This window comes from Procambarus clarkii, chromosome 14 (genome assembly GCF_040958095.1).
Source record: "Procambarus clarkii isolate CNS0578487 chromosome 14, FALCON_Pclarkii_2.0, whole genome shotgun sequence".
NCBI classification, from domain to species: Eukaryota; Metazoa; Arthropoda; class Malacostraca; order Decapoda; family Cambaridae; genus Procambarus; species Procambarus clarkii.
Window position 1 is genome coordinate 134,752 of NC_091163.1, and position 27,924 is coordinate 162,675.

The 27,924-nt window shown below is 42.6% G+C and overlaps 1 protein-coding gene across 6 annotated transcripts; it reads right to left on the minus strand.

Annotated features, from left to right (window-relative positions):
• Positions 1-1,952: 1,952 nt before the first annotated feature.
• Positions 1,953-27,924, minus strand: LOC123771124 (proclotting enzyme). 6 transcript variants are annotated; one of them, XM_069324227.1, is made up of 10 exons: positions 27,854-27,924; positions 25,445-25,519; positions 24,616-24,756; positions 20,876-20,969; positions 16,075-16,537; positions 13,811-13,950; positions 10,920-11,056; positions 9,569-9,670; positions 7,794-7,942; positions 1,953-2,871 (listed from the first exon to the last, which is right to left on the minus strand). In XM_069324227.1, the coding sequence occupies exons 2-10, from the start codon at positions 25,512-25,514 to the stop codon at positions 2,707-2,709; spliced, it is 1,461 nt and encodes a 486-aa protein (XP_069180328.1). In that variant the 5' UTR covers positions 25,515-25,519; positions 27,854-27,924; the 3' UTR covers positions 1,953-2,706. The 6 variants fall into 6 exon arrangements, with proteins under 6 accessions (XP_069180328.1, XP_069180327.1, XP_069180326.1 ...); XM_069324226.1 differs by having other exon boundaries at positions 27,806-27,924; XM_069324225.1 differs by having other exon boundaries at positions 27,757-27,922.

Below are 27,924 nucleotides of genomic sequence, written 5' to 3' on the forward strand. Positions count from 1 at the left end.
GACTATCATGCACCAGCTTTGGTCCTGCAAAATGGGAAAAGTATTGATAGACTGGAAAAAATGCAAAATGAAGCACTCAGAATTATACTTGACTGTCCTATAACTACCAAAGTTCTCAACATACGGAAAGAATTAAATATACTTAGCATTAGAGATAGAATATTTGAAATTAATCTTATGATGGGACTAAAGCTGCTGCGTGACAACAAAAACAACATTGTGTCAGTTGAACTGTTAGAACACATACGAAATGGAACCAGCGAGTCTAAATGGATTCAAAGAACAGCCACTCATATTAAAATGATGGGATTGTACGATGTATATACAGATGAAAGAGTACAGCACTTCCTTCCACCCTGGCAGATAGTACCTTTTGACATCCTGACCCCTGCATACCCCACCAAGAAACTAATCACAAACAACCCTCATGCTCAGCTTGCTGCTAAATTAAGCACCATAGAACACATTCACAATATACAAGCTGAAAACAACAGTGCACAGACCATATACACTGACGGATCACTCAGTACAGCTACAGGAAGGCAGGAAGTGCTGTTATTGCTCATCAGCCCGATGGCAGCACAATTCAAAGAAATATCCGAATTAGTAACTGGGCATCCACAATGCAAACACAGTTGGTAGCAATACTGGTAGCACTCGAAATTATTGACAACACTGAAGTAGACAGCTTAATTATTTCCGACTCCCTTTCCTCACTATGAGCGATAAACAGTTTGCAATCAAGTAATAACGTGCTTGTCTTGGAAGCTAGACGTAGATATATGAGAATACTTAGCAAGAGGGTAAATATATAAATGTTGTGGATTCCTTCTCACATTGGCCTGCAGGAACATGACAAAGTTGACGTCCTTGCTAAGGCTGCATTAAAAAAGACAGTATTGAACGGAATCTTGAGTTATCAAATAGATCCCTTAAAAGTGTCATTAGACGAGAACTCCTGGATGGATTTAAAGAAGGTAGAACTGTGCAAACTGGAACTAGCAGGTCCATTGTTCATCACAATGAAATGTGTGAAGTAAAACATGTGTATGGGGCAAGTAACACAGTCAATAGACTAACAGATGTTGTCACAGCTCGTATAAGACTTGGCTACAAGTATCTCTGGCAGTTGGGCTTGTATAGGGATCTAGATAAAGTAAAGTGTAAAGTGTGTGGACAAAGACAGGGACACACACTCGAACACTATATCTTGGATTGTAGTAAAATTGAGCCATTTAGAGATAAATCTAATCTCACTCTGTATGATATGGCAACCTATCTTATTACATGGATAAATTACCTGAAATCCTTGCACTGTACCCACATTTCGCTTCCAGTAGATGAACGACATATGAGATTCAGAAACAAGTAGTGTATTGTGAGAACTAATAATAAACAGAAGCTCCCCTATGACTCTGTAATATCTCCATTGGTCAAACTATTATGTATTAGCGATAAGACCTACCATTAATGTATGATGACTTACTGTAAATGTATAGCTCTTGAAATAGCACTTTCTCTGTAACTAGCTGACATTGTAACTATAAGGTGTGAAGGATAGATGAAATTGTTTATGTAATAATCTAAGATGAGGTCTGATAAAGATCTTTTGTGCCCTCTGTAATGCTTTTTGCGCTACCGCTCACAGGATGAGTATGGGGTGCACAATAAACTAGCACCCCCCGGCGGCAACAATCAAGGTAGATTTATAAAATAGATTTTCAAAACGTTTTGCGTAGAATGTAACTTGTATTCTCCTCTAAGATTATTATTAACGTACCGGAGAGTCTTCATGCCAGCAATGTTTCCTAAGAAGAGAACCAGGTCACCCTATAGATTCAGGGTGTCTTGACGTTTTGCAGACTGGTAGATCTCCCTTCGTCCAGTCTTGCCTGGCCAGTGGTTTAGACCTCAAGAGACACAATATCAACATGATAAATAAAAGATGGATCATTAAAACTGGTTTCTTAGTTTACTTAACAAATCTAACAAGATCTCTCAGATTTTTTTTATAAAAAATCAATTAAGAAAATAGATATTGCATGTTCCACGTGTTTATGCAGGATGAGTGTTCAGTGTCACATGTGTCACATGTATATGCAGGGTGTGAATGTTCAGTGTCACATGTATACGCAGGGTGTGAGGGTTCAGTGCCACATGTATACGCAGGGTGTGAATGTTCAGTGTCACATGTATACGCAGGGTGTGAGGGTTCAGAGCCACATGTATATGCAGGGTGTGAGGTTTCAGTGTCACATGTATACGCAGGGTGTGAATGTTCAGTGTCACATATATATGCAGGGTGTAAGGTTTCAGTGTCACATGTATACACAGGGTGTGAGGATTCAGAGCCACATGTATACGCAGGGTGTGAGGTTTCAGTGTCACATGTATACGCAGGGTGTGAGGGTTCAGTGTCACATGTATATGCAGGGTATGAGGGTTCAGTGCCACATGTATACGCAGGGTGTGAGGGTTCAGTGTCACATGTATACGCAGGGTGTGAGGGTTCAGAGCCACATGTATACACAGGGTGTGAGGGTTCAGTGTCACATGTATATGCAGGGTGTGAGGGTTCAGAGCCACATGAATACGCAGGGTGTGAGGGTTCAGAGCCACATGTATACACAGGGTGTGAGGGTTCAGAGCCTCATGTATACGCAGGGTGTGTGTTCAATGCCACATGTATACGCAGAGTGTGAGGGGTCAGTTCATGTGTTGCTGTAGCCACTGCACATGGGCTCCCACCCGGGTGTAGGCTCCAGGCTCCTCAGGCTTTGTACACCCGAAGGCAAAAGACACGAGTCCCACCAAGAAGTACTTCTTTGTTGTGTCTTCGTCGTAGAAGTAAACGGAAGCACCTTTGTCTGACTGCAGGGAGGAGACAAGAATGTTAATTTATTTCACATTTTAAATATTGTAACACATATTTATACATAGTTTACCTAAAATGTGAAGAAGTAAGTAATTATCAAAAGAAGGCACCAAACCGGGAAGCCATTTGATTATTCCGCATCAAATGTGCGGAATAATCAGAGGGTGCTAAATATTACCAAGGATGCCAATACGAGAACAGAAACGCATAAGGCGAACGATATCAAAAGTATCCGAGTCGCCAAGAATTCTATCGAGGGACAAGTGACCGCGAGGGACGGTCGGAAAGCAAGACACACGCTCGTCCTGGAAGTCAGGACATTCAACAAGGATATGAACGACCGTAAGAGGGGCAATGCAATTTGGACAATAAGGAGCAGGGTGGCGCTCCATTAAGTGACCGTGAGTTAATCGTGTATGGCCAATACGCAACCTCACCAGAGCCGTTTCCCATTGCCGGTTACGGTGGTAGGAGAAAGGCCATGAGGACACAATACTCTTAAGAGTACACAGTTCGTTACCAGTAACAGAAGACCAACAATCCTGCCAGCGAGTAAGAATGGAGGAATGAATAACTGGGTAAAAGTTGAAATAAGGAATACCTTTACGGGAGACGGGACAAGAGCAGACAGCTTCCCTAGCTGCAGCATCCACATGCTCATTTAAAGAGACACCAATATGGCTGGGAACCCAGCAAAACTCAACCGACTTAAATTTACTGGAAATAAGAAACAGCCAATGTTGAATCTCTACGACCACTGGATGGACCGGATTAAAGGACCCGAGAGCCATGAGGGCACTACGAGAGTCAACAACAACCACAAAGGAAGATTGACGACGAGAAAGCAGGAGACGAAGAGCATAGAGAATAGCATAACATTCTGCTGTGAAGATGCTAGTCTCTGGATGTAGGTGACACATATAAGCGTGGTCAGGAAAAACAACAGAGTAGCCTACACCGTCCGCAGACTTAGACCCATCGGTGAAGGTGGAAACGGAGCGGGAGTGCAAAGAAAAGTGTTCAAGGAAAAGACGTTTCAGAATCGTAGGAGGGGTAAAAGCTTTAGTGATGCGGGTCAAGGATGTTCAAAACTTCGGAAGGGGGACGCTCCACAGGGGCAAGGAAGGAACAATACAAGGAGAAATACTTGAAATACGAACTGAAAGAGAATCCTGTAAGCGAGATAAGCAGACAGAAAGAGGGAGGTAATGAAGAGGAACAGGAACTACAGGTGTAAAAGTCAAAGCACGACAGAGGCAACAGGAAGGATGTTGCAAGGACCGTGCAAGATAGCGAAGACAGTAGCGATCACGGCGGTCCTGGAGAGATAGGAAGCCAATGTCAACATACAGGCTGAGGGCAGGAGTCGAACGAAAGGCATAAAAGCTGAGGCGCAACCCAGTATGGTGCAAAGCATCAAGACGGCGAAGGAGAAGCAGACGAGTAAGCAGGGCAACCATAATCGAATTTAGACAGGACGAGAGAGGAATGTAAAGCGAGGAGCGTGCGCCTATTCGCTCCCCGAGAAGTATGGGATAAAACCTTAAGGAGGGTAAGGGCCTTAGAGCATTCAACTCGGAGGTAAGAGATATGGAGTGACCAAGACAAACGAGTGTCAAAGATTAACCCCAAAAGCTTAGTGAAATCTTTATACTCAAGGGGATAACCATAAAGCGACAAAGAGGGACGAAGAACGAGATGCTTCCGAGTAAAAGTTATAGCACAAGTCTTAGACGTAGAGAACCTGAAGCCATGATCGGTGGCCCAAGAAGACATGGCATCAGTCGCAAGTTGAAGCCGTCGTTGAAGGAGAGGCGAATCATCAGCCCGACAGCAAAGGGTAAGATCGTCGACATAGAGAGCGGAGAAGCACATTGCTGTGTGCTTCATAGAGAAGTATTGCTGTAAAGAGGCAGAGAGAGTGGCATCAAGCCTCACTAATAAGAAACGACGAGAGAGGAAGCTTTGGAGAAAGAGTGGGAGATTACCATGAAGGCCAAAAGAATGAAGTGGGGACAGAATATGATATCGCCAGGTGGTATCACAAGCCTTTTCTAGGTCAAAAGGACGGCAACAACGGACGTTTTTGCAGCAAAAGCAGTACAAATATAGACCTCCAAGTTCACCAGGACATCTGCTGTGTTGCGGTACTTGCGAAAACCAATTTGAGAAGGGAAGAGGTGGTGATAGTATTCTAAGAACCACTTCAGACGAACGTTAATCATACGTTCAAAGAGTTGGCAGACAACTCGTGAGGGCAATAGGGCGGAAGTCCTTAGGGTATGTCGCCAGAGACCTTGGTTTTCGAACAGGGAGGACAACGGCATCGAGCCAGTCCTCAGGGACTGACGATGACTCCCAGACCCGATTATACAGACTCAGTAAATATTGATACGTGCAAGGAGGGAGATGGCGAAGCATCTTATAATGAATGCCATCGGAGCCTGCCGCCGTAGAACCGCAGAGGACCAGGGCAAACTGAAGCTCAGAGAGAGAGAGAAGAGATCGTTATAGGGAAGTCTGAGATGGGTGCAGAAATCTAGAGGACGAGATTCAAGAACAGATTTACAAAGAAGGAAAGATTGAGGAAGATGAGAACCAGAAACCAGAGCTAACAGAAGAAAAGTGGGAACCCAGTTCGGTCACGACCTGCAACGGGTCCGCCACAAGAGTACCACGGAGGTGAAGGACTGGCGAGACATCGGGAAAGAACTTATCCGCTATCTTGCGGATACACTTCCAGATCTGCAGTAGAGGAGTTTCGGATGTAATGGTAGAGACATAAGACGCCCAACATTCACGCTTAGCCGCACGGATGGCCCTACGGGCCACCGCACTCGCCTTCCAAAACAAAAGAAAAGAATCAGTCGTCTGCCAGCGGCGGTGTCTCTTCCAGGCTGCACGCTTACAACGGACAGCCTGAGCACAGTCCACATTCCACCAGTGAACGCACTTCCGTGGTCCCCGAGAGGAAGAGCGAGGAATAGAGAGGAGGGCAGCGTCGAAAATGGTGTCACGAAAAAGGAGGAGGGCGCGAGGGAGAGGTAGAATGGAGAGGTTGGAGAGAGCAGCACGGAGGGTAAATAGAGTTCAGTCTGCCTTGGCAAACTGCCACCTAGGGAAGGAGAGGGAAAGGTGAAAGGAGAAAAAGGTAACAAGGATGGGGAAATGGTCACTGCCGTGGAGGTCATCGAGAACCCACCACGTGAAATCCAAGTAAAGAGACGACGAGCAGAGAGAAAGATCAAGACAGGAAAGGGTGCGAGTTCGTGAGTCCAAATGAGTGGGCTTACCAGAATTCAGAAGAGACAGGGAAGAAGAGAGGATGAACGGTTCGAGAAGGCGACTCCGGGTGTTTGTCAGAACATGACCCCAGAGGGTATGTCAACAATTGAAATCACCCAGCAGGAGCACAGGCTCTGGCAAGGAGTCCAGTAGGTGTTTAAGATCAGGAAAAGAAAGCGGGACATTTGAGGGGAGATAAATGGAACAAACCGTGTACCATTTACGCAGAAAGACACGTACAGCAGGACATTGTAGAGGCGACGGAAAAAGTAGGGGGACGAAGGGAACATCAGAACGAATCAAGACAGCAGAAGAGGAATGGGCCCCAGCAAAAGCTGGGAGAGGGGGAGAGAAAGGAATAGCCACGGAAGCGACCAGGACGAGCACTAAGCATCGGCTCCTGGAAACAGACACAAAGGGGCGAAAACTGTGAAATCAGAAATTGGAGTTCATAGAAATTGGCGTAATATCCACGAATATTCCATTGAAGAATAGGCATCAACACGAAGAGGAAGGACAGCAACAGAGAACAATGAAGAAACAAAGGTGGAAAAGGAACAAAGCACATTATAGAAGCGCAGGATCAGGAAAGTCCGGGTTAGGGGGCATGGGTAAACCCAGTTACTTGTGTGAACCCGGCCTCCCTGGATGGAGAGAAACGACATCCCTGCTCATCAGAGGAGTGGATTGGGAGTTGAATTTGTGAATTCTTAAAGAATCTTCTTAATAACATGCAAATAAAAATATATTACACATACAACTGCAGTAGAGAAAATTAAATTCTGAATTAATGAAGAATGTGTTTGGATATGATGAACAATATGTTCAGACTTAATGAATAATGTGATCAGACCTAACGATGAATATGTTTGGACTTTATGAAGTATATATACCTTTATTGGTGATAATATCCCGTTCAAACTGGATATAAGTGACATCTTACTCAAGACGGCTCGCCAACGGATCTTAAGACCTACCCCCATCTTACTCAACCTAACCAACGCAAACTAACCTAATCCAACCGAGCCTAACAAAACCTCCTACATCCCGATCCTCCTACATATATATATATATGTATATATATATATATATATATATATATATATATATATATATATATATATATATATATATATATATATATATTCAACAAACAGAAAACGAGCTTTGTCGAATGGTTTTGTGTAACAATGTGACCATACCAGTTCAAAATGTGCCTTGGCCAAATTCACGAAGCAGTTACGCAAGTACTTACGAACGTATACATCTTTCCTCAATCTTTGACGCCTTTGGTTACATTTATTAAACAGTTTACAAGCATGAAAACGTGCCAATCAACTGTTGTTATTGTTATAAACAACCTCCTGGTGCTTCGGAGTTCATTAACTGTTTAATAATTGTAAACAAAGCCGCCAAAGATTGAGAAAAGATGTATACGTTCGTAAGTGCTTGCATAACTGCTTCATGAATCTGCCCCCCTGATTGACTTGCCCGAAACGGTATATATATATGCGTGTTAGTGACTTTAGCAAGAATGTAAGAACACCGATATTATTATTATGTCCTCTCACATGTACCTTCTTCGTATTAAAGAAAGAAAACAAGAATCTCAAGACAGAAAGACAACACCCACCATACAGTCTCTTGCTGACGTTCCAGAGGCGCACATCTTACTATGATCAAACACCCCAGTCTTGTACGCTCCGAAGGTCCTCCGGCATTTGTCCAGTCCAGTGATCGCCACATTCACGTTCTTCTGACTCAACTGCTGGACTCTGTTCTCTGTTTGGAACACCATAAATCAGATATATTAAAGCACTGAAAGTTTTCTACAATCAGAAGGTAAATCAGATGTATGAAAGCACTGTATGTTTTCTACAATCAGAAAAAAATCAGATATATAAATCAGATTGGAGGGTCCTGTTAGTACAGTCGGGTTAATTCTCGACGCACAATCGTGAATTCCAGATTCGAATCCCGGGCAGGATAGAAATGGTTGGGTAGATTTTCTTTCACCTAATTCATCTGTTCACCTATCAGTAAGTAGGTACTTAGGAGTTAGTCAGCTTGTTGTGGGGTTGCCTCCTGGGCGGGGTCGATAAATCGACCCTGGAAGGGGGGGAGGGGAGGGGGAGGAGAGATTTCGATATAAGCCTAACGTGTATGAATACACTCTGGCTTCCTGTCCCCAGACATAATGAATTATACAAAAAAAAAATATTATATTAAAGCACTGTACGTTCTCTTCTGTCAGAAGAAACTCCTAACCTAACCTTGAGATTTCATTGTATGGAAACACTCTATGTTCTCTAGTCAGAAGATAAATGAAATGTATTAAAGCAACAGTACTGTAACTTCACTATAAGTTACACTGTAACAGTACTGTAAGTTTCTGTTCAGGACTAAGAGCCCTTTACACTCAGTACAGAGAATCATGGCATCATATTTAAAGATCAGTACACATATATATTTATAAAGTCTTAAGATACAATTATGTTAAATAATAATAGTATTCAGTATACTGTATATTAACACTATCATTTTACAGATCACATCCTAGTTAACACCTGTTCTAGATTTAGTCCTAGCTAACACCTGTTCTACATTTAGTCCTAGCAGACAAACAAATGGTCTCGACTTCTCGAGGGAGATTATTTTGGATAAAATAAAGGTGGATAACGAAGGGATGCAAACGCACAGTGGTAATAAACGTGTGGAAACTGAAAATAAAGCGAGTCATGAACAGAGACGGACTGGGAGGGTCAAGCCACGCTGTGTTCGGACTTTGTTTACAGTGTCCGATTTCAATAATGACGTGCGTCGATGTTTTCAGCGCCGAAGATGGCGACTGTGGTGCAGCACAGCGATGCTCAAGCTCTGTAGACCATCTCGTTGTCTTTCTCAGAACCCTTACTGCAAGCTATTGTAAGCTATTTTGTGTAATTTGTATTCCGCCATTAACAGCAAATCATTTAGATATCCAAATTCATATTGGAATTGTAGTCTGAGTACATCTTAAGTTCGATTCTATGGTCGTTTGAAAGGTTTTAATGCGTTCTTTCCGGATTGAATTTATAGTACGGAGCTATAAGTTAGGATTGGTTAAGGTAGTCCTATGTGTGGATAGGTTTAGTTGGGTTAGGTTTAGATAGGTTAGGTTTAGGTAGGTTTGATTAGCTGAAATGTACGGAGTGTCTTAACCTATCCCTGGAACAATGTAAAGGAATTTTTCTAGATGTTAAAATGCAGATCTTTAGGTACAGCTTTGACCTCATTAAAAATCTAGGAAGGGAAATCGAAGATGGAAGCCGTTCTTTGATAAACATATATGTTCCTTGGTTTGTACATTATTTGCACAGAAACTAGCAGGAAATCACATCAAATATAACTGAGTAAAGTAATAATTACCTCCTGTAGTGATGATAGGTCCCATGCCAACTAAGTCAAGATTCTGGTACCGGAAGCCATCGAACTCAAACCTGAATGGTAGGCATACTGGCTGGACGAGTTCTGGGGAAATAATAATAATAATAATAATAATAATAATAATAATAATAATAATAATAATAATAATAATAATAATAATAATAATAATAATAATTTGTATTTGCAAGAAGGTACAATTTGAGACACGCTTCAGCTCAAGTCACATTTTCAGGAAAAAGCTATGCTTGTATGACCATATATCCCAGCAGGGATATGAGGACAGGGAGTAGGGATATAAGGACTTTTAGTTGGGGGTATGAGCAAGGGCTGCAGGAATGGTACCTATTCAATTGGGTTATCGGGGTTCGAACGGCAAGGTTTAAGATGTGGCCTCTTCAACCCGAGATTCACAAGAGCGTGTCTGTGGCAGTTCAGCATACGAGTAATGTACGGGGTTGGAACTCACGAAGAGTTAATAGGGTGGCGCGTTCGAACTCACAAGTAGTGGATATTGTGACTGCTTAGCTTATGAACTCACCGTGAAATACAATACCTAATGAAGCCACTGTGAAATACAATACCTTATGAATTCACCGTGAAATAAAATTCCTCATGAACCCACCGTGAAATACAATACCTAATGAGTTCACCGTGAAATGCAATACCTTATGAATCCACCGAGAAATACAATTTCTTAAGAACCCACTGTGAAATACAATACCTAATGAACTCACCATGAAATACAGTACCTTATGAACCCCCTGTGAAATACAATACCTTATGAATCCACCGTGAAATACAATTCTTATGAACCCACTGTAAAATACAATACCTTATGAACCCTCTGGACAATACAATACCTTATGTACTCACTGTGAAATACAATATCTTATGAAGCCATTGTGAAATACCTTATGAACCCATAAATTACAATAACTTATGAACTCACCATGAAATACAGTAACTTATGAATCTTCTGTTAAATACAATAATTTATACACCACTTAAATACAATAGATCATGACGCCACTAAAGTACCATAGCTTATTAACCCACTGTTAACTACAATAGCTTATGACAATAATGTTAAAAAAGAATAGCTCATAAATCCACTGTCAAATACAATGACTTATGAACCCACTGGCAAATACAATAGCTCATGACGCTACTGTGAACTACAATAGCCTTTAAGCCCCCCCATCTCCCATCAACACCATATGTCAGGGATACACAGACGTATCTTGTCAGACAAAACAAAGGGGAAGGAAGGGGAAGGTGGGAAGCGGGAAGGAAGGAAGGGGGAGGGCGGGTCTGAACACCTTGGGTTCCTCACCATTGAAGATCACGACCTCTGACAGAGTGACGATGGCAATATCGTTCTGAGAGGTGATGTTGTTGTAGCCGGCGTCCACGTGGTTGACGATGGCCAGGTCCCTGGCTCTGTGAGAACTCCCCAGGCGAACGTGCGTCCTGATGAAGAGAGATTAAGAGAAACCTTTACATGCGTGTTGGGACGAGGGGAGGGAAGGGAATTATAAAGGGGAAAGCGCCAATGTTATTGTTGTTGTTTAAGATTCGCTACTTGGAACAAAAAGTTCCAAGTCGCATGGGCTATGAAGAGCTCCTAGTGGATTTAAACCAGCAAACACAAAACGTTTGTGGACGTTTTTGAATGGTGCCACAAAGGTAATACTGTAACGTTTGACATAAATACGTATTTCTGACGCCCTTAAAACCAATAGATATAAATAAAAAAATTGTAATTAGCACAGGAGAGGGGCTGTAACTTGTAGAAAAGCATCAAGCCATTACGACTATATATAGCACTGGGAAGGGATTAAGGTAAGGGTTTGGGATGGGACGGGGGGAAAGGAATGGTGCACTACCACTTGGGACGGTTGGAGATTGAACGCCGACCTGCATGAAGCAAGACCGTCGCTCTACCGTCCAGCCCAAAGGGGGAGTAGGGCGAGAACATCAGGGGAGGAATACTGGCAGGTAGAGTGCCATGTAATGAACCAGTTTGTTGAGAGAAAACACAGGTTGGCTGAAGGCGTGTAAGAAGCAAGTGTAGATGTACACAGGTTGTACTAAGAGTGAGGGGAGTGTAGATGTACTGAGTGAGGGGAGTGTAGATGTACTGAGTGAGGGGAGTGTAGATGTACTGAGAGTGAGGGGAGTGTAGATGTACTGAGAGTGAGGGGAGTTGTCTGAAATCCGACACATAACATACTAATATACTAACATAGTAACCATCATTAAGATGATGTTAATTTACCTTCGTTAGTCATAAAAGAATTACAGAGAACGTTATCTGTGACGTCACGTCACAACAAACATTTAATACCACAAGTATTCCTTTAAACTACCTGTCTAGACATTAGAATTAATAAAAAAAAGTATTCTTTATGATTGGATCTAATATAATTATCAATAAAACAAAAGCCTACCTCCCAATTGTCAATTTAAAGACAAAATTAGAACCAAAATTTTGGGACGCCGTGAAGAGGGAGGCTAGCGCCAAACACTAATTGTAGACCCCTGGTTCAACCTTGACGACGAGCGGACGTCTGGACACCTCCTCTGCCTGGGGACCACCTGTGCACGTTCTGTTTTCGCGTTTTGGCTTTGCTACTGCCGTTTGGCATCCCTATTCAACGGTCCGGGTTGTACGACGCCTGGCTCACGGGATTGTTGATAGATTTTATTTTTTGACGTGTTCTGGTTGGTTCTCCCGGCGGGGTGACGGTGTCCGGGGGCTGGCTTGGCCGAGAGGTGCAGGGGGTTGGTGGGTCTTGGTGGGCTCCTGGTGTGCCCTCAGTAGTGGTGGGCGGCCGGCTTTTGCTCTGCCGGAGGACACTGGATGACTTTTTGCGTTTTAGTTGGGGGCCGAGTTTTGGTTTTGCTACCTGGTGTTCTCTGTGTGGGGCGGGGCCGGTGCTTGTCCCCCTGTGGGACACCTGGGGCTCTCCAATCATCTGCACGTTTGCGTTTTTTCGCCACATGGCGTATTAGTTTCACGTGATTGGCGTCACTTGCTTCGCGATTAAGCTTGGCGTTTCACCTTTCCAGGCTTTGCGATTAACCCATCACGGGTACGCCGGGGCGCATCCGATCCCACGATCGTCGTCGCCCCTAAATCAACAACAACAACAAAGAGCTTCTTGCAAGGTTTAGCAAAACGTGGCACTACATAGATCTATTAAAGGTCGCCCAACAGTGTTCCAGCCCCAGCGACCTTATCCTCAATATCAGGAAGTGCTGAGTATCCGTCTACACCAAATATCTGTTATAAGTTTTGGCCATTAACTATTTTAAGATAGGATAGGCGGTTAAACAGCGGGTTATAATAAAGAGACTAGACTTACCAACAAAAGTAAGTCTAGTCTCATTATTATAACAACACAAATTTCATGTGTCACACCTGTACTTTATATGTTATTGTCAGTTTTTACCATGTAACTTGTTGGCAGGAAAATTGTGATTCATGAGACATCCCTGAAAACTGTTCCACCTGCAAGATACTGTACAGACGCCTCACATGCTCTGACTTCTCCAACAGCTGCCATTAACAGGGCCAGATGCCATTAACAGGGCCAGATGCCATTAACAGGGCCAGCCGCCATTAACAGGACCTGCCACCATTAACAGGGCCAGCCACCATTAACAGGGCCAGCCACCATTAACAGGGCCAGCCACCATTAACAGGACCAGCCACCATTAACAGGACCTGACGGTCCATATGTGACAAAACACAGTCTGATGTACAGGAGGACCAGCTCTCACCCAACTAACACAGCTAAGACCCAGACAATATTTAAACTAACATAATTATAACCTTTACTAACAAACTGTACAGTAGAAATTTATAGTTTATTTACAACTACCAATTGTGGTATAAGCTATGTACATTCCCCCCCCCCCCCCCCCCCCTACTTAAGACCAGGTAAACACATAGCAGGATACACAGTCCACTTTGAAGTAATAATTCAATATTAGAGAAAGTTAAATAAACTAGAATTAAATAATTAAATTAAAAAGCACATTACTGCCTGCTGGAAAAATATTCCACAGGAGTGTAGGTATACTCAGGATGTACTGAGAGTGAGGGGAATGTAGATGTAGTGCGGACGAGGTATACTCAGGATGTACTGAGAGTGAGGGGAATGTAGATGTACTGAGAGTGAAATGAGTGTAGATGTAGTGAGGACGAGGTATACTCACGGTGTAGCGAGCCTGGTGTCGACCAGACAGTGAGCAGCAGCCAAGACGTGTCTGCTGGTGATGAGAGCCCCGCTACATATGGGATCAAACTGCTCACCTTGAAGTCTGCCTAAAGTTACCAGCCAAGGCCAGTACCCAGGCTGGGGGAGGAAGAGCTGCTTTACTCACTTTATATTTAAAGACGATTAAATATCATTTGATTTGATTATTCATACTTATGTATTAAGCTGACTAACATCTTGTTGGTGTTGACGGCTCTGATGTTCAGACTAGTCCAACCAGACTTGGTCAAGACTAGAACCGAGCCTTCTCGCACAGCTCTCCACCTTGTTTCATGATTGTGGTGAATGATGGAGGGAAGGGAGTCGAGGAGACGGGGTGCATACTCAAGACGGGAGAGAACATGTGCTGCATATAAGGTTTTACAACCCCCAGCTGGCAATAAGGTATGACATGTATGAGTGTCCTGGCTGCCTTACCAGCTCGGGTGATCATGGGGCTTCTCGTCGTCATTAAAAAGAGTCAAACTAAGCACTACGTTTTTGCTATCCATTTGTATGTCAGTCCAATTTAAATTACCATGCTGTCTTGTTATCTTCATCGCCAGTGTTTTCTCAGATGGAAATATAACCTGCTATCAACTTTTCCTGGAAGATACTGATGAAAGTTGTGATTAATGACCTCACAGCAGTTAGTATGTCTTCGTTTCCATATGTAAAGATGGGGCCTCGTAGCCTGGTGGATAGCGCGCAGGACTCGTAATTCTGTGGCGCGGGTTCGATTCCCGCACGAGGCAGAAACAAATGGGCAAAGTTTCTTTCACCCTGAATGCCCCTGTTACCTAGCAGTAAATAGGTACCTGGGTGTTAGTCAGCTGTCACGGGCTGCTTCCTGGGGGTGGAGGCCTGGTCAAGGACCGGGCTGCGGGGACACTAAAGCCCCGAAATCAACTCAAGATAAGAAGATAGAGTACAATAATCAGCAGGGGATTTGAGCTTTAGGAATGGGTGCAACAGATCACTGATGTAGACATTCCACAACAAAGGGCCAAGCACACACTAACATGTGGAATGTGGCATCAGTTCAATGGCTGACAGAGTCAGCCCCCCATTGAGGACTACTCTTAAAGTTCGTTGGAGCCGTAAGTAATTGTCAAAAGAAGGCAACAAGCCAGGGAGACTATGAAGCAACATAAATGGAGCCAAAAATTTCTAGTGCTTGAAGATTTGCTAGTAATCCAGAGTGCCATGCGCGATTAAAGGAAATGTTCAACGTCCAGAGCCACAACACAGTTGATCTTGGACTCATCCAGTGACTGATGCCATTTAGTGGAAAGATTTAAAGAGAGATCAGCAGCAGAACAATCTTTTCTAAAACCATATTGTCGTCCACAGTAGCCGATGATGGTCAAAGAATTATATCATTTGCTGAGGAATAAATGTTTCAGTAATTTTGCCAGTAATGAAAAGCAGTGACACTGGACTGTAGCTACCGACTACTGAACTGCTTTTCTTTGTGTACTGGAATTAAATCTGCCTTCGAGCACAGGGAGAGCTAAATTCCTCGAGATTGAACTTGAGGAACGTTGAAAGAAGCGAGTGAGAGGCAGAGCCACCAGGTCCACACAACAATATAGTCTTGGGACTGACATTATCCCGCCCCACTGGTTTGCCTATGTCTAGTGATTTCAGGAGATGGTGAAACACGAACGCACCACGAAACGAAACATGAGTCCATTTTGTGGTGTGGTGACCAGCGTTGAAGCTCTCATCTTGGCTTCATGCGAGTGGAAATTCAAGTCTCAGCCTCGGCGCTTAGAAGTTTCAAGAGCATTATTATATATTATATTATATATATATATATATATATATATATATATATATATATATATATATATATATATATATATATATATATATATACGTACGTACCTTCTAGTAGATTGAGCCTGTCTGTCTCTTTCCCTCCTACCCTTACTTTCTCTCTCTCTCTCTCTCTCTCTCTCTCTCTCTCTCTCTCTCTCTCTCTCTCTCTCTCTCTCTCTCTTAGTGCACTGATTTAATTTTTAAGTTTGATAAAATTGCTACACCTCTTAAAGCATTGCTTCATGTTTTCTTGAGTGCTTTTAAAGCCTTTTTAAGTACTCTTTTAATATATATTACAGCTTGGATGTGGATGAAATATTTTAACTATACTAAGACCACATCTTTGCTAAGATGATGGCAAAGAAATAGCTGGACAAATGTATATTTGTTTTGACTTACATTCCTTGTTAGGGAAGTGTTGGGCCTTGTTCCACACTCGGCCTCTGGAGGAATGACGAAGGATATCTCGGGGAGAACCGTTGGGTCAGGCGTATTCAGCGCGCCAGGTTCCCTATCGCCCGTCGGGCCTTGGACGCCCAGAACCCCTTCAGTTCCTCCTCCAGGGCGGAGAACTGGCCGCGTAGTTAGTGACGGAGAGAAAGAAGATTGTACGGATCGATCTGGGAAGTTACTGGATGGTTGGGTTGGTTGGGGATTGAATCCGGATTGAGTTGGCTGGAAAGGTAGTCTAGATGGTTGTCCAAGTGGTCTGTGTTCCGTAGAAGGGGCTCTCCCGCCTGTCACGCCGCTATGACCGGAAGAGGGCGGCGGGAAAGATGGCTGTCGCAGCCCCACATTGGTGACCGTTGGCGGGCGAGTGGACGCCAGTGGGCAGCAAAGGAGAACATTTTCGCTTGTCATTCTGAAAAGTATGAAGGAGTGACATTTCTCGCAATGTTGTGGAACATTAACGCGTGTATAACAAATATATTATAATACTGTGACACATATGTACACAATGAAGTATGATTGTATAAATACTATTATTAATAATAATAATATTTTATTTAGGAAAACTACATACATAGATGCAGAGTTATAAACATACTGTTGGATTTAAGATAGAGCTAGTACATACAATACCTAAAGCCACTAATACGCATAGCGTTTCGGGCAAGGTGTGGAGGAAAAACACTTAAACTAAAACTCAATAATAATTGGGAGTAAAGTATAAATTGTGTTGAAAAAAAATAAACAAAAGAAAAAGGGGGGGAACGTGGCAAAAATCAGTAATTGTACAAGTTGGTCAACAAACAGCATTGTTAAGAATAGCAAGACATGGGTTGACATTTAGGGGGATAAGGTAGGTTACATGGAATTAATTAGGTAGTACTTAGTTCTACTCTTAAACTGGTTGAGAGAGGCACAGTCTTTGACATGATTAGAGAGATCATTCCACATTCTGGGTCCCTTGATTTGTAGAGCATTTCTAGTTTGGTTAAGTCACACTCTTGGAATACCAAATAGACATTTGTTTCTGGTGTGGTGCTCATGGGTTCTGTTACAACCTTCTATGAAACTTTTAAGGTCAGGATTGACATTGCAGTTCAGAGTTTTAAATATAATAGAGTACACATGAGAGGATGTGCAGTGACTTAATATCTAACATTGCAGTTCAGAGTTTTAAATAAATAGAGTACACATGAGAGGATGTGCAGTGACTTAATATCTAACATATTCAAAGATTTGAGTAAGGGTACCGAGTGCTGTCTGGGGCCAGTGTTAGATATTGTTCTAATAGCAGCTTTGTGTTGAGTAATTAGAGGACGTAAATGATTTTGTATAATAGAACCCCAAGCACAAATACCAGAGTTGAGGTAAGGATAGATGAGAGAGTAATAGAGCGTCACCAGGGCAGGGCGAGGTACATAATATCCGATCTTAGAAAGAATGCCAACAGTTTTAGAAACTTAGATGTACTTTATGTAGTTCTGTATTCACTGTGACATTTAGAGCAAGAGGGGTCAGGACTGGAGAAAATGAAGGTTGTGTCATCAGCAAATAGAATTGGTTTGAGGTGTTGACAGGCTTGTGCAAGGTCATTAATGCATATGAGAAAGAAGAGAGGGCCAAGCATGCTACCCTGGGGAACACCAGTGTTGATGGGTAGGGTGGGAGAAATGAAATTATTCACAGAAACATACTGGAGCCTGTCAGTAAGGTAAGACTGAAGATATTGGAGAGAGTGACCTCTGACTCCATAATGATGTAATTTAAGAAGAAGGTTTTGGTGGTTGACAGTGTCAAAAGCCTTACGCAGGTCCACAAATAACCCAACAGGGAAGTTATTTTTATCAAGAGCTACATATATCAATTTAATCATACTAATCAGTGCATCGTTAGTGCTTTTTTGGGCTCTGAAGCCATATTGGCAAAAGCTAAGTATATTGTGTTTGTCTAGATAAGAGTAAAGCTGCTTGTAGATTAATTTTTCAAATATTTTTGACAAATTTGGCAGAATTGATATAGGTCTGAAGTTGTTGACATCAGTGAGATCACCACATTTATGGACTAGGGGTTACTCTCGCTTTTTTTTTTAGAATATCTGGAAAGGTTTGGAGTTGCAAGTGACTTGTTGTAGAGCACTGCAATGGCAGGAGCAAAAGATCTGGAGGCTTTTTTGTAAATTAGAGTTGGTATCTCAGCAAGGGCACTTGACTTTGTTTTAAGGGAAAGAATTATCTCATTAACATCAATGGAGTTAGCAGGCATTAGGTACAGAGACTCTGGAGAGTTACCTGTAAGGTAGTCCTTGACATTCATACAGGAGGATGGAATATCATTAGCAATGGATGACCCAATAGATGAGAAGAACCTATTGAATTCAATAGCAGTATCAGAGGCTGATAGCAAACCGTCATTGTTGAATAGGAGTATTGTTTTTTTATTTAGAATCTTTTTTGATCCCAATATTTGTGAAATAGTGCTCCATGTTTTCTTAATGTTGCCTTTAATTTGGGTGAATTTATTTTCGTAGTATTTTGTTTTTTCTCTCCTAATTATTTTTGACAGCATTGATGAGTAAATCTTTGAAAATTCTTCGGAGACGGTTCCTAACCTATACTTCTTCTCGAGGTCATGTTTTTTATTAATAGATAATATTCCCTAATAATAATAGATAATTTAATAGATAATATTATTATTCCCTAATAATAATAGATAATAATATATAATATTAATAGATAATAATAATAAATAGTATTCCCTTTGTAAGCCATGGATTGTTTAACCTTTTAGTTGTGACTTGTTTAGTTAGCATAGGACAGTGCGTGTTATAAAGGCTGAGAGTTTTCTGAAGAAATGTTTGCACTGCTAGGTTGATGTCCCCTATGTTACCTAATTCGGTCTCCCAGTTGATATTAGCAGCAGCAGCAGCTATAAAATTGCCGATAGAAGTTTCATTGTGCAGCCTAAAGCTTATCTTCCTTGTATCTAGAGGTGGTTTGTTAATGTTGGTTAGGAGAAACGTGGGGTAATGGTCAGTGGTTCTATCAATGATTATCCCGAAGTAAGAGTAGAGGTTGTCAAGAGCCGTGGCAGTACTATCAGTGATTCTAGCATGTCTAGTGATTAAGGGTATGAGGAAGCAGGAATTTATACAGTTGAGGAAACTAGCAGCATGAGGGTCATCAGGCTCGTAGAGGTCAATATTAAAGTCCCCAGAAATTATTAAGTGGTTTTTGTTCAGTTCTCTAGTATTAGATTTCTAAGGTTAGAGTTGAATTCAGACACATCAGTGTTAAGAATTCTGTAGACTGCTCCCACAGTCAGGACAGCCTCGCCACCCTTGACTGAAGCAGGCAAAGATATACTCTCCACAGGGCGTCTCTAGTTTTAATTTCTTTTTAAGCATGTCAGATTCTTGGTGGTAGGTATAGAGCAGTACCACCACCTTTCTGAATAGGTCAACAGTTGTGAATTGCTGAGTAGTTTGGTATGTTGTAGAGTCGTGTAGTATCATCTTTAACCACGTTTCAGTAAGCATAATAAAAGAGAAATTGTTTTCAACTGTTTGAATCAGGGCACTAATATCATCAAAGTGTTTGCTTAGAGATCTTACATTCAAGTTAATTACAGAAACATTGTGATTATGTGTTAAAACATTGTTTACGTCATGTGCTGTATAATACCTGCAATTTTGATCATTAAAGTGATGATTGTCATAGATACTAGATAAGAGGTTTAGTTCTGGGTCTATACTAGTTTGCATAAAAGGGCTGTTTGATGGAAAAAAGACAAAAAAGACAATTATAAAAAAACTAGATACAAGAGAACAAAGAAAAAAATATACAAGATTATACAAAAAATGAGGTAGAGTGCTGTATGATACTTTCAGGTACAGAGATAAAAAAGATCACTGAAATAAGACAGTAATACCAAATAACAATTGATAATTCTAAAAAAAAAAACAATAGTTTACTTTAATAATATAATTACACTATAGTTACTTACTAAAGTTACACTAAAACAAAAATGCATAAATTACTTAGAGGTACACTCAGGTACACTGAAAGATAAAAGTTTATACTAGTGGGCTTAAGCTTTATTTATACTCGTAAATACAATATTAGTCATTGTATTGCTTCTGTTCCTTGTTACTGGAACAAGGGAGTAAGGGGCCAAGTACTAGTATTGCTATCATTATTACTATAGGTAAGCTTTAAGTCCAGCCGCTTTCAATAAAAACAATGAGAAAATCCACTAAGGGTGTGAGGTGGGAGCAAACCTACGACCAAGGCATTGGGGGCTGCATACTCTACCACTGTAACTTGTAAACGTCACACGTTGCTCTAGTGGTAGAGTATATAACAATATATATATATATATATATATATATATATATATATATATATATATATATATATATATATATATATATATATATATATATATATATATATATATATATATTTTTTTTTTTTTTTTTTTTTTATTTTATATTATATATATATATATATATATATATATATTGTTTACCTGTAGGTGGTCATGTAAAGTTTGTGTACTCTTGAATGATCATAAATCTTGCTGTAATTAAAAGGTGTTATGAAGCGGTGATCCAGGCTGTATTGCTGCTCTCCAAGATCACGGTGTGTGTGCAGGAGATTGGTGACCCCCCCCCCCCCCACCATATTGGTGACTCCCTCCCCCCCCCCCTCATTTACTCTAGGTAGGAGGGAAGACGCGCATTGAACCTTACCTGCAGATGCGGCTCCTGAAGAACGCAAGGTTGCGCTGAAGGTCAGATGTTAGGTGGTGGTAGGCCGGGCACTCACTCAGCAACGTGCAGGTGCCTGCCGGGGATGGCACTCAATGTATCTCTTATGTATCTGGCTATATTATATATATATAATTCACTTGTCTCTTGGAGACTCGAACCGCTGAACCCCAGGGTGTGAGGCGGAAGCGCTTCCACTGAGCTATCGGGAGGCCCAATCGGAAACATCTCAGAGGCGGCATTTCATTCATTTAGGCTCTAGGAGAGACTTTCTATTGAGCCTCCCAGCTCAGTGGAAGAGTTTCCGCCTCACACTCGGGGGTCGGCGGCGGGATGCTCTCGGACGTAGGTTCAAATCCTCGTCACGGCCCTTGTGGATTTGTTCATTCGATGCATTTGATGTGATTTCTGTGTGTAATGTAGTCTCCTAGATCCCAAGTGTTCTATTGGTAGCTCAGTCTCCCTGGTACCTTGCTCTATTAGGAGTGAGTGTGTGTGTGTACTCACCTATTTGTGCTTGCGGGGGTTGAGCTTTGGCTCTTGGGTCCCGCCTCTCAACTGTCAATCAACTGGTGTACAGATTCCTGAGCCTAATGAGCTCTATCATATCTACATTTGAAACTGTGTATGGAGTCAGCCTCCACCACATCACTACCTAATGCATTCCATCCGTTAACTACTCTGACACTGAAAAAGTTCCTTCTAACGTCCCTGTGGCTCATGTGGGTACTCAGTTTCCACCTGTGTCCCCTTGTTCGCGTCCGACCAGTGTTGAATAGTTTATCCTTGTTTACCCGGTCGATTCCCCTGAGGATTTTGTAGGTAGTGATCATGTCTCCCCCTACTCTTCGGTCCTCCAGGGTAGTAAGGTGCATTTCCCGCACCCTTTCCTCGTAACTCATGCCTCTTAGTTCTGGGACCAGTCTAGTGGCATACCTTTGGACTTTTTCCAGCTTAGTCTTGTGCTTGACAAGGTACGGGCTCCATGCTGGGGCAGCATACTCCAGGGTTGATCTTACATATGTGGTGAACAAGATTCTGAATGATTCCTTACACAGGTTCCTGAAGGCTGTTCTGATGTTAGCCAGCCTCGCACATGCCGCAGACGTTATACTCTTTATGTGGGCTTCAGGAGACAGGTTTGGCGTGATATCAACTAGATCTTTCTCTGTCCGTTTCATTAAGTACTTCATCTCCTATTCTGTATCCTGTGTCTGGCCTCCTGTTTCCACTGCCTAGTTTCATTACTTTGCATTTACTCGGGTTGAACTTCAACAGCCATTTGTTGGACCATTCACTCAGTCTGTCTAGGTCATCTTGTAGCCTCCTACTATCATCTTCTGTTTCAATCCTCCTCGTGATTTTTCCATCATCGGTAAACATTAAGAGAAACGATTTTATACCCTCTAGGAGATCATTTACATATATCAGAAACAGTATAGGTCCAAGGACTGGCCCCTGCGGGGCTCCACTTGTAACGTCTCGCCAATCTGAGACCTCACCTCTCACACTGACTCGTTGTCTCCTGTTGCTTAGGTACTCCTTTATCCAATGGAGTACCTTCCCTTTCACTCCAGCCTGCATCTCCAGCTTTTTCACTAGCCTCTTGTGTGGTACTGTATCAAAGGCTTTCTTGACAATCCAAAAATATGCAGTCTGCCCACCCTTCTCTTTCTTGCCTTATTTTTGTTGCCTGGTCGTAGAATTCAAGTAACCCTGTGAGGCAGGACCTGCCATCCCTGAATCCATGTTGATGCTGTGTTACAAAGTTCTTTCGCTCCAGATGCTCCACTAGCTTTCTTCGCACAATCTTCTCCATCAGCTTACATGGTATGCAGATTAGGGACACTGGCCTGTAGTTCAGTGTCTTCTGTCTATCCCCTTTCTTGTATATCGGGACTACGTTAGCTGCTTTCCAAATATCTGGCAGTTCCCCTGTTGCCAGTGATTTGTTATACGCTATGGAGAGTGGTAGGCACAGTTCTTCTGCTCCTTCCTTTAGTATCCAAGGGGAGATTCCATCTGGGCCTATAGCCTTTGTCACATCCAACTCTATCCGGCTCAGTGTGTGTGTGTGTGTGTGTGTGTGTGTGTGTGTGTGTGTGTACTCACCTAGTTGTACTCACCTAGTTGTGTCTGCAGGATCGAGCATTGACTCTTGGATCCCGCCTTTCGAGCATCGGTTGTTTACAGCAATGACTCCTGTCCCATTTCCCTATCATACCTGGTTTTAAAATTATGAATAGTATTTGCTTCCACAACCTGTTCCTGAAGTGCATTCCATTTTCCTACTACTCTCACGCTAAAAGAAAACTTCCTAACATCTCTGTGACTCATCTGAGTTTCAAGCTTCCATCCATGTCCCTTCGTTCTGTTACTATTCCGTGTGAACATTTCGTCTATGTCCACTCTGTCAATCCCTCCGAGTATTTTATACGTTCCTATCATGTCCCCCCTCTCCCTTCTTCTTTCTAGTGTCGTAAGGCACAGTTCCCTCAGGCGCTCCTCATACCCCATCCCTCGTAGCTCTGGGACGAGTCTCGTTGCAAACCTCTGAACCTTTTCCAGTTTCATTATATGCTTCTTCAGATGGGGACTCCATGATGAGGCGGCATACTCTAAGACTGGCCTCACGTAGGCAGTGTAAGGCGTCCTAAATGCCTCTTTACTTAGGTTTCTGAATGATGTTCTAACTTTTGCCAGTGTAGAGTACGCTGCTGTCGTTATCCTATTTATATGTGCCTCAGGAGATAGATTAGGTGTTACGTCCACGCCCAGGTCTCTTTCTCGCGTCGTCACAGGTAGGCTGTTCCCCTTCATTGTGTACTGTCCCTTTGGTCTCCTATCTCCTAGTCCCATTTCCATAACTTTACATTTGCTCGTGTTGAATTCCAGTAGCCATTTCTCTGACCATCTCTGCAACCTGTTCAGGTCCTCTTGGAGGATCCTGCAATCCTCATCTGTCACAACTCTTCTCATCAACTTTGCGTCATCCGCAAACATCGACATGTAGGACTCTACGCCTGTAGATGTGTGTGTGTGTGTGTGTGTGTGTGTGTGTGTGTGTGTGTGTGTGTGTGTGTGTGTGTGTGTGTGTGTGTGTGTGTGTGTCTATATACCAGACAATATCCTATTGACCTAGGCTTGAGGAAATACCGTTGTGTTTAAATAGAGGGCGAAAAGAGTATTAACTTCAACATATCGTATTAATGTTAACTACAAAGAATTAACTAGAGACAGGTTTAAGGCATTAACCCCGAGGGTTCTGTAGATTATATAATTAAGTCACTGTGAGTCAAAGATTGCTGGCTCAGATGCTATTGTGAAAGGTTTAAAACTGACAATAATAATTAGATGAGCTTAGAACCTCAAAGTTCTCAGCTTATCTAATTAACTAAGAGGCTTCCTTGATCAACATCAGATTCCATGAGAAGTCTGAGCATAAAATTTTAAAATGATCACTATACAATTTTGATTAACGCAAGCGGCGCCCAATTTGAATGGGCGATAAGCTACACCGTTGACTCAAATAACAATAAACAAAACCAATTTATCACTCATTTGATAATGGGGGCTCAGTATCCTAAACCCATTATATGCCTCTGAAACTTTTCCTCTCCCGCCCACAGGATGGGGTACGGGGGTGCTAAATAAACCAACTCAGCCATCACCAGCTAAAGTTATCATAGTCGAGGCCTGTATGAGGAATAAACTAAGCGTACCTGCTGCACCGGTGTCGCCGAGAGAGCATTCATTACCCGTGTTGCCGGTACGGGTGGAGAGGACGAGGGAATGCCTCAACCCGCCGCCCAGTAACGTCAACAGCTGCCTCTCTGCAGGAGGGGCTGTTGGCGCAATATTCCCTGCAAGCACACTCAACGGTATAACAGCCACACTAGACAGTATATTGCAAGCACACTCAACGGTATAACAGCCACATTCGACAGTATATTGCAAGCACACTCAACGGTATAACAGCCACACTCGACAGTATATTGCAAGCACACTCAACGGTATATAGCAAACACACTCAACGGTATAACAGCCACACTCGACAGTATATTGCAAGCACACTCAACGGTATATAGTAAACACACTCAACGGTATAACAGCCACACGACAGTATATTGCAAGCACACTCAACGGTATAACAGCCACACTCGACAGTATATTGCAAGCACACTCAACGGTATATAGTAAACACACCCAACGGTATAACAGCCACACTCGACAGTATATTGCAAGCACACTCAACGGTATATAGTAAACACACTCAACGGTATAACAGCCACACTCGACAGTATATAGCAAGCATACTCGACGGTATATAACAAACACATTCAACAATATATAACAAACACACTCATCAGTTTGTAATATATCTTTTAATATTAGATTAACATTTTAAAAGCCCTTGTCTGGTGCAAAAAAAAAAAAACTAATAATATATATGAATTCACCATGAAAAGACCATTGAAATCACATATTATTCCATTTACAACAATATCTAGAAATGATTTTGCAAGTAATTATAATTAACATCTGACGTACTTCTTGCTGATGTGTGTAAGGAGAGCAAGAGCAGCAGCAGCAGCACGCCCGAGCCTCGAACCCTGATCATCGTGCCTGGAGAGAGAGTAAACATTACATGTAACTTTGTGTACCTGTGGAGGATGCACCACACATACCCACTGTATCAGGTCATAACATGATCATGTCGCACCACCCAACGTAGGGAGGTGGGTAGGAATGGTGCCCAACCACTTGGACGGTCGGGGATTGAACGCCGGCCTGCATGAAGCGAGACCCTCCACCCCCAAGTGCTTGGGCTGGACGGTACATATCGTAGGGAGACCTCTAGTAGCCTGGGTCTGAATCCTCTGAAGGGTCAAAGCGTTACAGTGACGTCTTGGTCTTGATCAACTCTTGACCCTCCTGCAGGATTCGAACCCTGTCAGCCATGCATGGCTTCCAAGGCCCTCGGTGTGTCCAGTACTATAACCACTCGGCCAAACTGACTGTACTAAAGTATTGGAAGTCGACTGACCCTTAACCCAACACCCGACAGCTCTCGTGACCATTTTGGGAACAGATATTTCATCAAATCACTTCTTCATGCTGAGTCCGCATGAGTAGCTTTTGTGTCTAGCTTGAACCGGAAGTATTGTTAATTATTCCTTGAAGTACGTGTCATGAATCACAGGGGTTCGGTTAATTAATCATTGATGTACGTGTCATGAATCACAGAGGTTCGGTTAATTAATCATTGAAGTACGTGTCATGAATCGCAGAGGTTCGGTTAATTAATTAATCATTGAAGTACGTGTCATGAATCCCAGAGGTTCGGTTAATTAATTAATCAATGAAGTACGTGTCATGAATCACAGAGGTTCGGTTAATTAATCACTGAAGTACGTGTCATGAATCACAGAGGTTCGGTTAATTAATTAATCATTGAAGTACGTGTCATGAATCACAGAGGTTCGGTTAATTAATTAATCAATGAAGTACGTGTCATGAATCACAGAGGTTCGGTTAATTAATCACTGAAGTACGTGTCATGAATCACAGAGGTTCGGTTAATTAATTAATCAATGAAGTACGTGTCATGAATCACAGAGGTTCGGTTAATTAATCACTGAAATACGTGTCATAAATCACAGAGGTTCGGTTAATTAATCACAAAAGAGTATGTGTCATCAATCACTGAAATCCCTGCCACGAATAAAACATATTCATTAATTTTACACGAAATGATTAAAACTTCACAAACACTTATTCTTTTCCTGAGTAATCATTTAAGCTTCAGATAATTTTTTTTCTTCACTTTATTCTATAATTATTTATTTAATACGAATACTTGAGAGCAGTTGCAGAGGCGCCATCACTCTCTAATCCCACAAGTCACGTGATGAGGTGTGTTGAATACCTGCTTCAGTCATCACTAAAGCGTGTTCTCTCTAGTGTTCTGTGTTCTAGTGTTCTCTCTCTCGTTCTGTATATGTTTTCTGTATATGTTCCATCCGGAAGTAGCGGTCAGGGGATGGGTGGGTGTCGCCCAGTGAGGCATTGTCCGAGATTCTTCCTGTCATTGTTTTCACTGAGGACACCAGTTTCACTGAACTCTCTGTGGTCACTCGTGGATTCACTCTGAATTGGCTTTTCGTTGCACACACATGAAACTCTAAAACACGGCCTATATAGCGAGTTCATTTACTCGTAGCGAACTTGGAGCGTTTCACTCTTTTGTAAACTCCGTCTAGCGAGTCATTTAACTCGTAGTATACTACGAGCAGGTACAGTAGGGTTCCCTCTTAGCGAACTATCGCACTAGTAACACTTAAATCACTTTAATGTTCGTTCTTAGTTAGCGAACTATCTCACTAGTAACACTTGAAATACGCTCAAGCTGGGACACTGAAGTGCTCGCTACACAAGCTGAAGTGGCTACTCAGTGTACTTAACACCCACCTACCTGCAGGTGTTAGTGGGGACTGGGGGAGGTTAACGGTACACCCACCTACCTGCAGGTGTTAGCAACGACTGGGGGAGGTTAACGGTACACCCACCTACCTGCAGGTGTTACTGGCGACTGGGGTGGTTAACGGTACACCCACCTACCTGCAGGTGTTAGCAACGACTGGGGGAGGTTAACGGTACACCCACCTACCTGCAGGTGTTAGCAACGACTGGGGGAGGTTAACGGTACACCCACCTACCTGCAGGTGTTAGCAACGACTGGGGAGGTTAACGGTACACCCACCTACCTGCAGGTGTTAGCAACGACTGGGGTGGTTAACGGTACACCCACCTACCTGCAGGTGTTAGCAACGACTGGGGAGGTTAACGGTACACCCACCTACCTGCAGGTGTTAGTGGGGACTGGAGGAGGTTAACGGTACACCCACCTACTTGCAGGTGTTAGCAACGACTGGGGTGGTTAACGGTACACCCACCTACCTGCAGGTGTTAGCAACGACTGGGGAGGTTAACGGTACACCCACCTACCTGCAGGTGTTAGTGGCGACTGG

What these genes read in the sequence shown, in the direction of transcription:
- LOC123771124 (XM_045763504.2), bottom strand. An exon ending in CTTACACACATCAGCAAGAA is followed by an intron (nt 24,757 to 25,444) that starts GTACGTCAGATG and finishes GTGTGCTTGCAG; the next exon opens with GGAATATTGCGCCAACAGCC. An exon ending in ACACTTCCCTAACAAGGAAT is followed by an intron (nt 13,951 to 16,074) that starts GTAAGTCAAAAC and finishes TTCCTCCCCCAG; the next exon opens with CCTGGGTACTGGCCTTGGCT.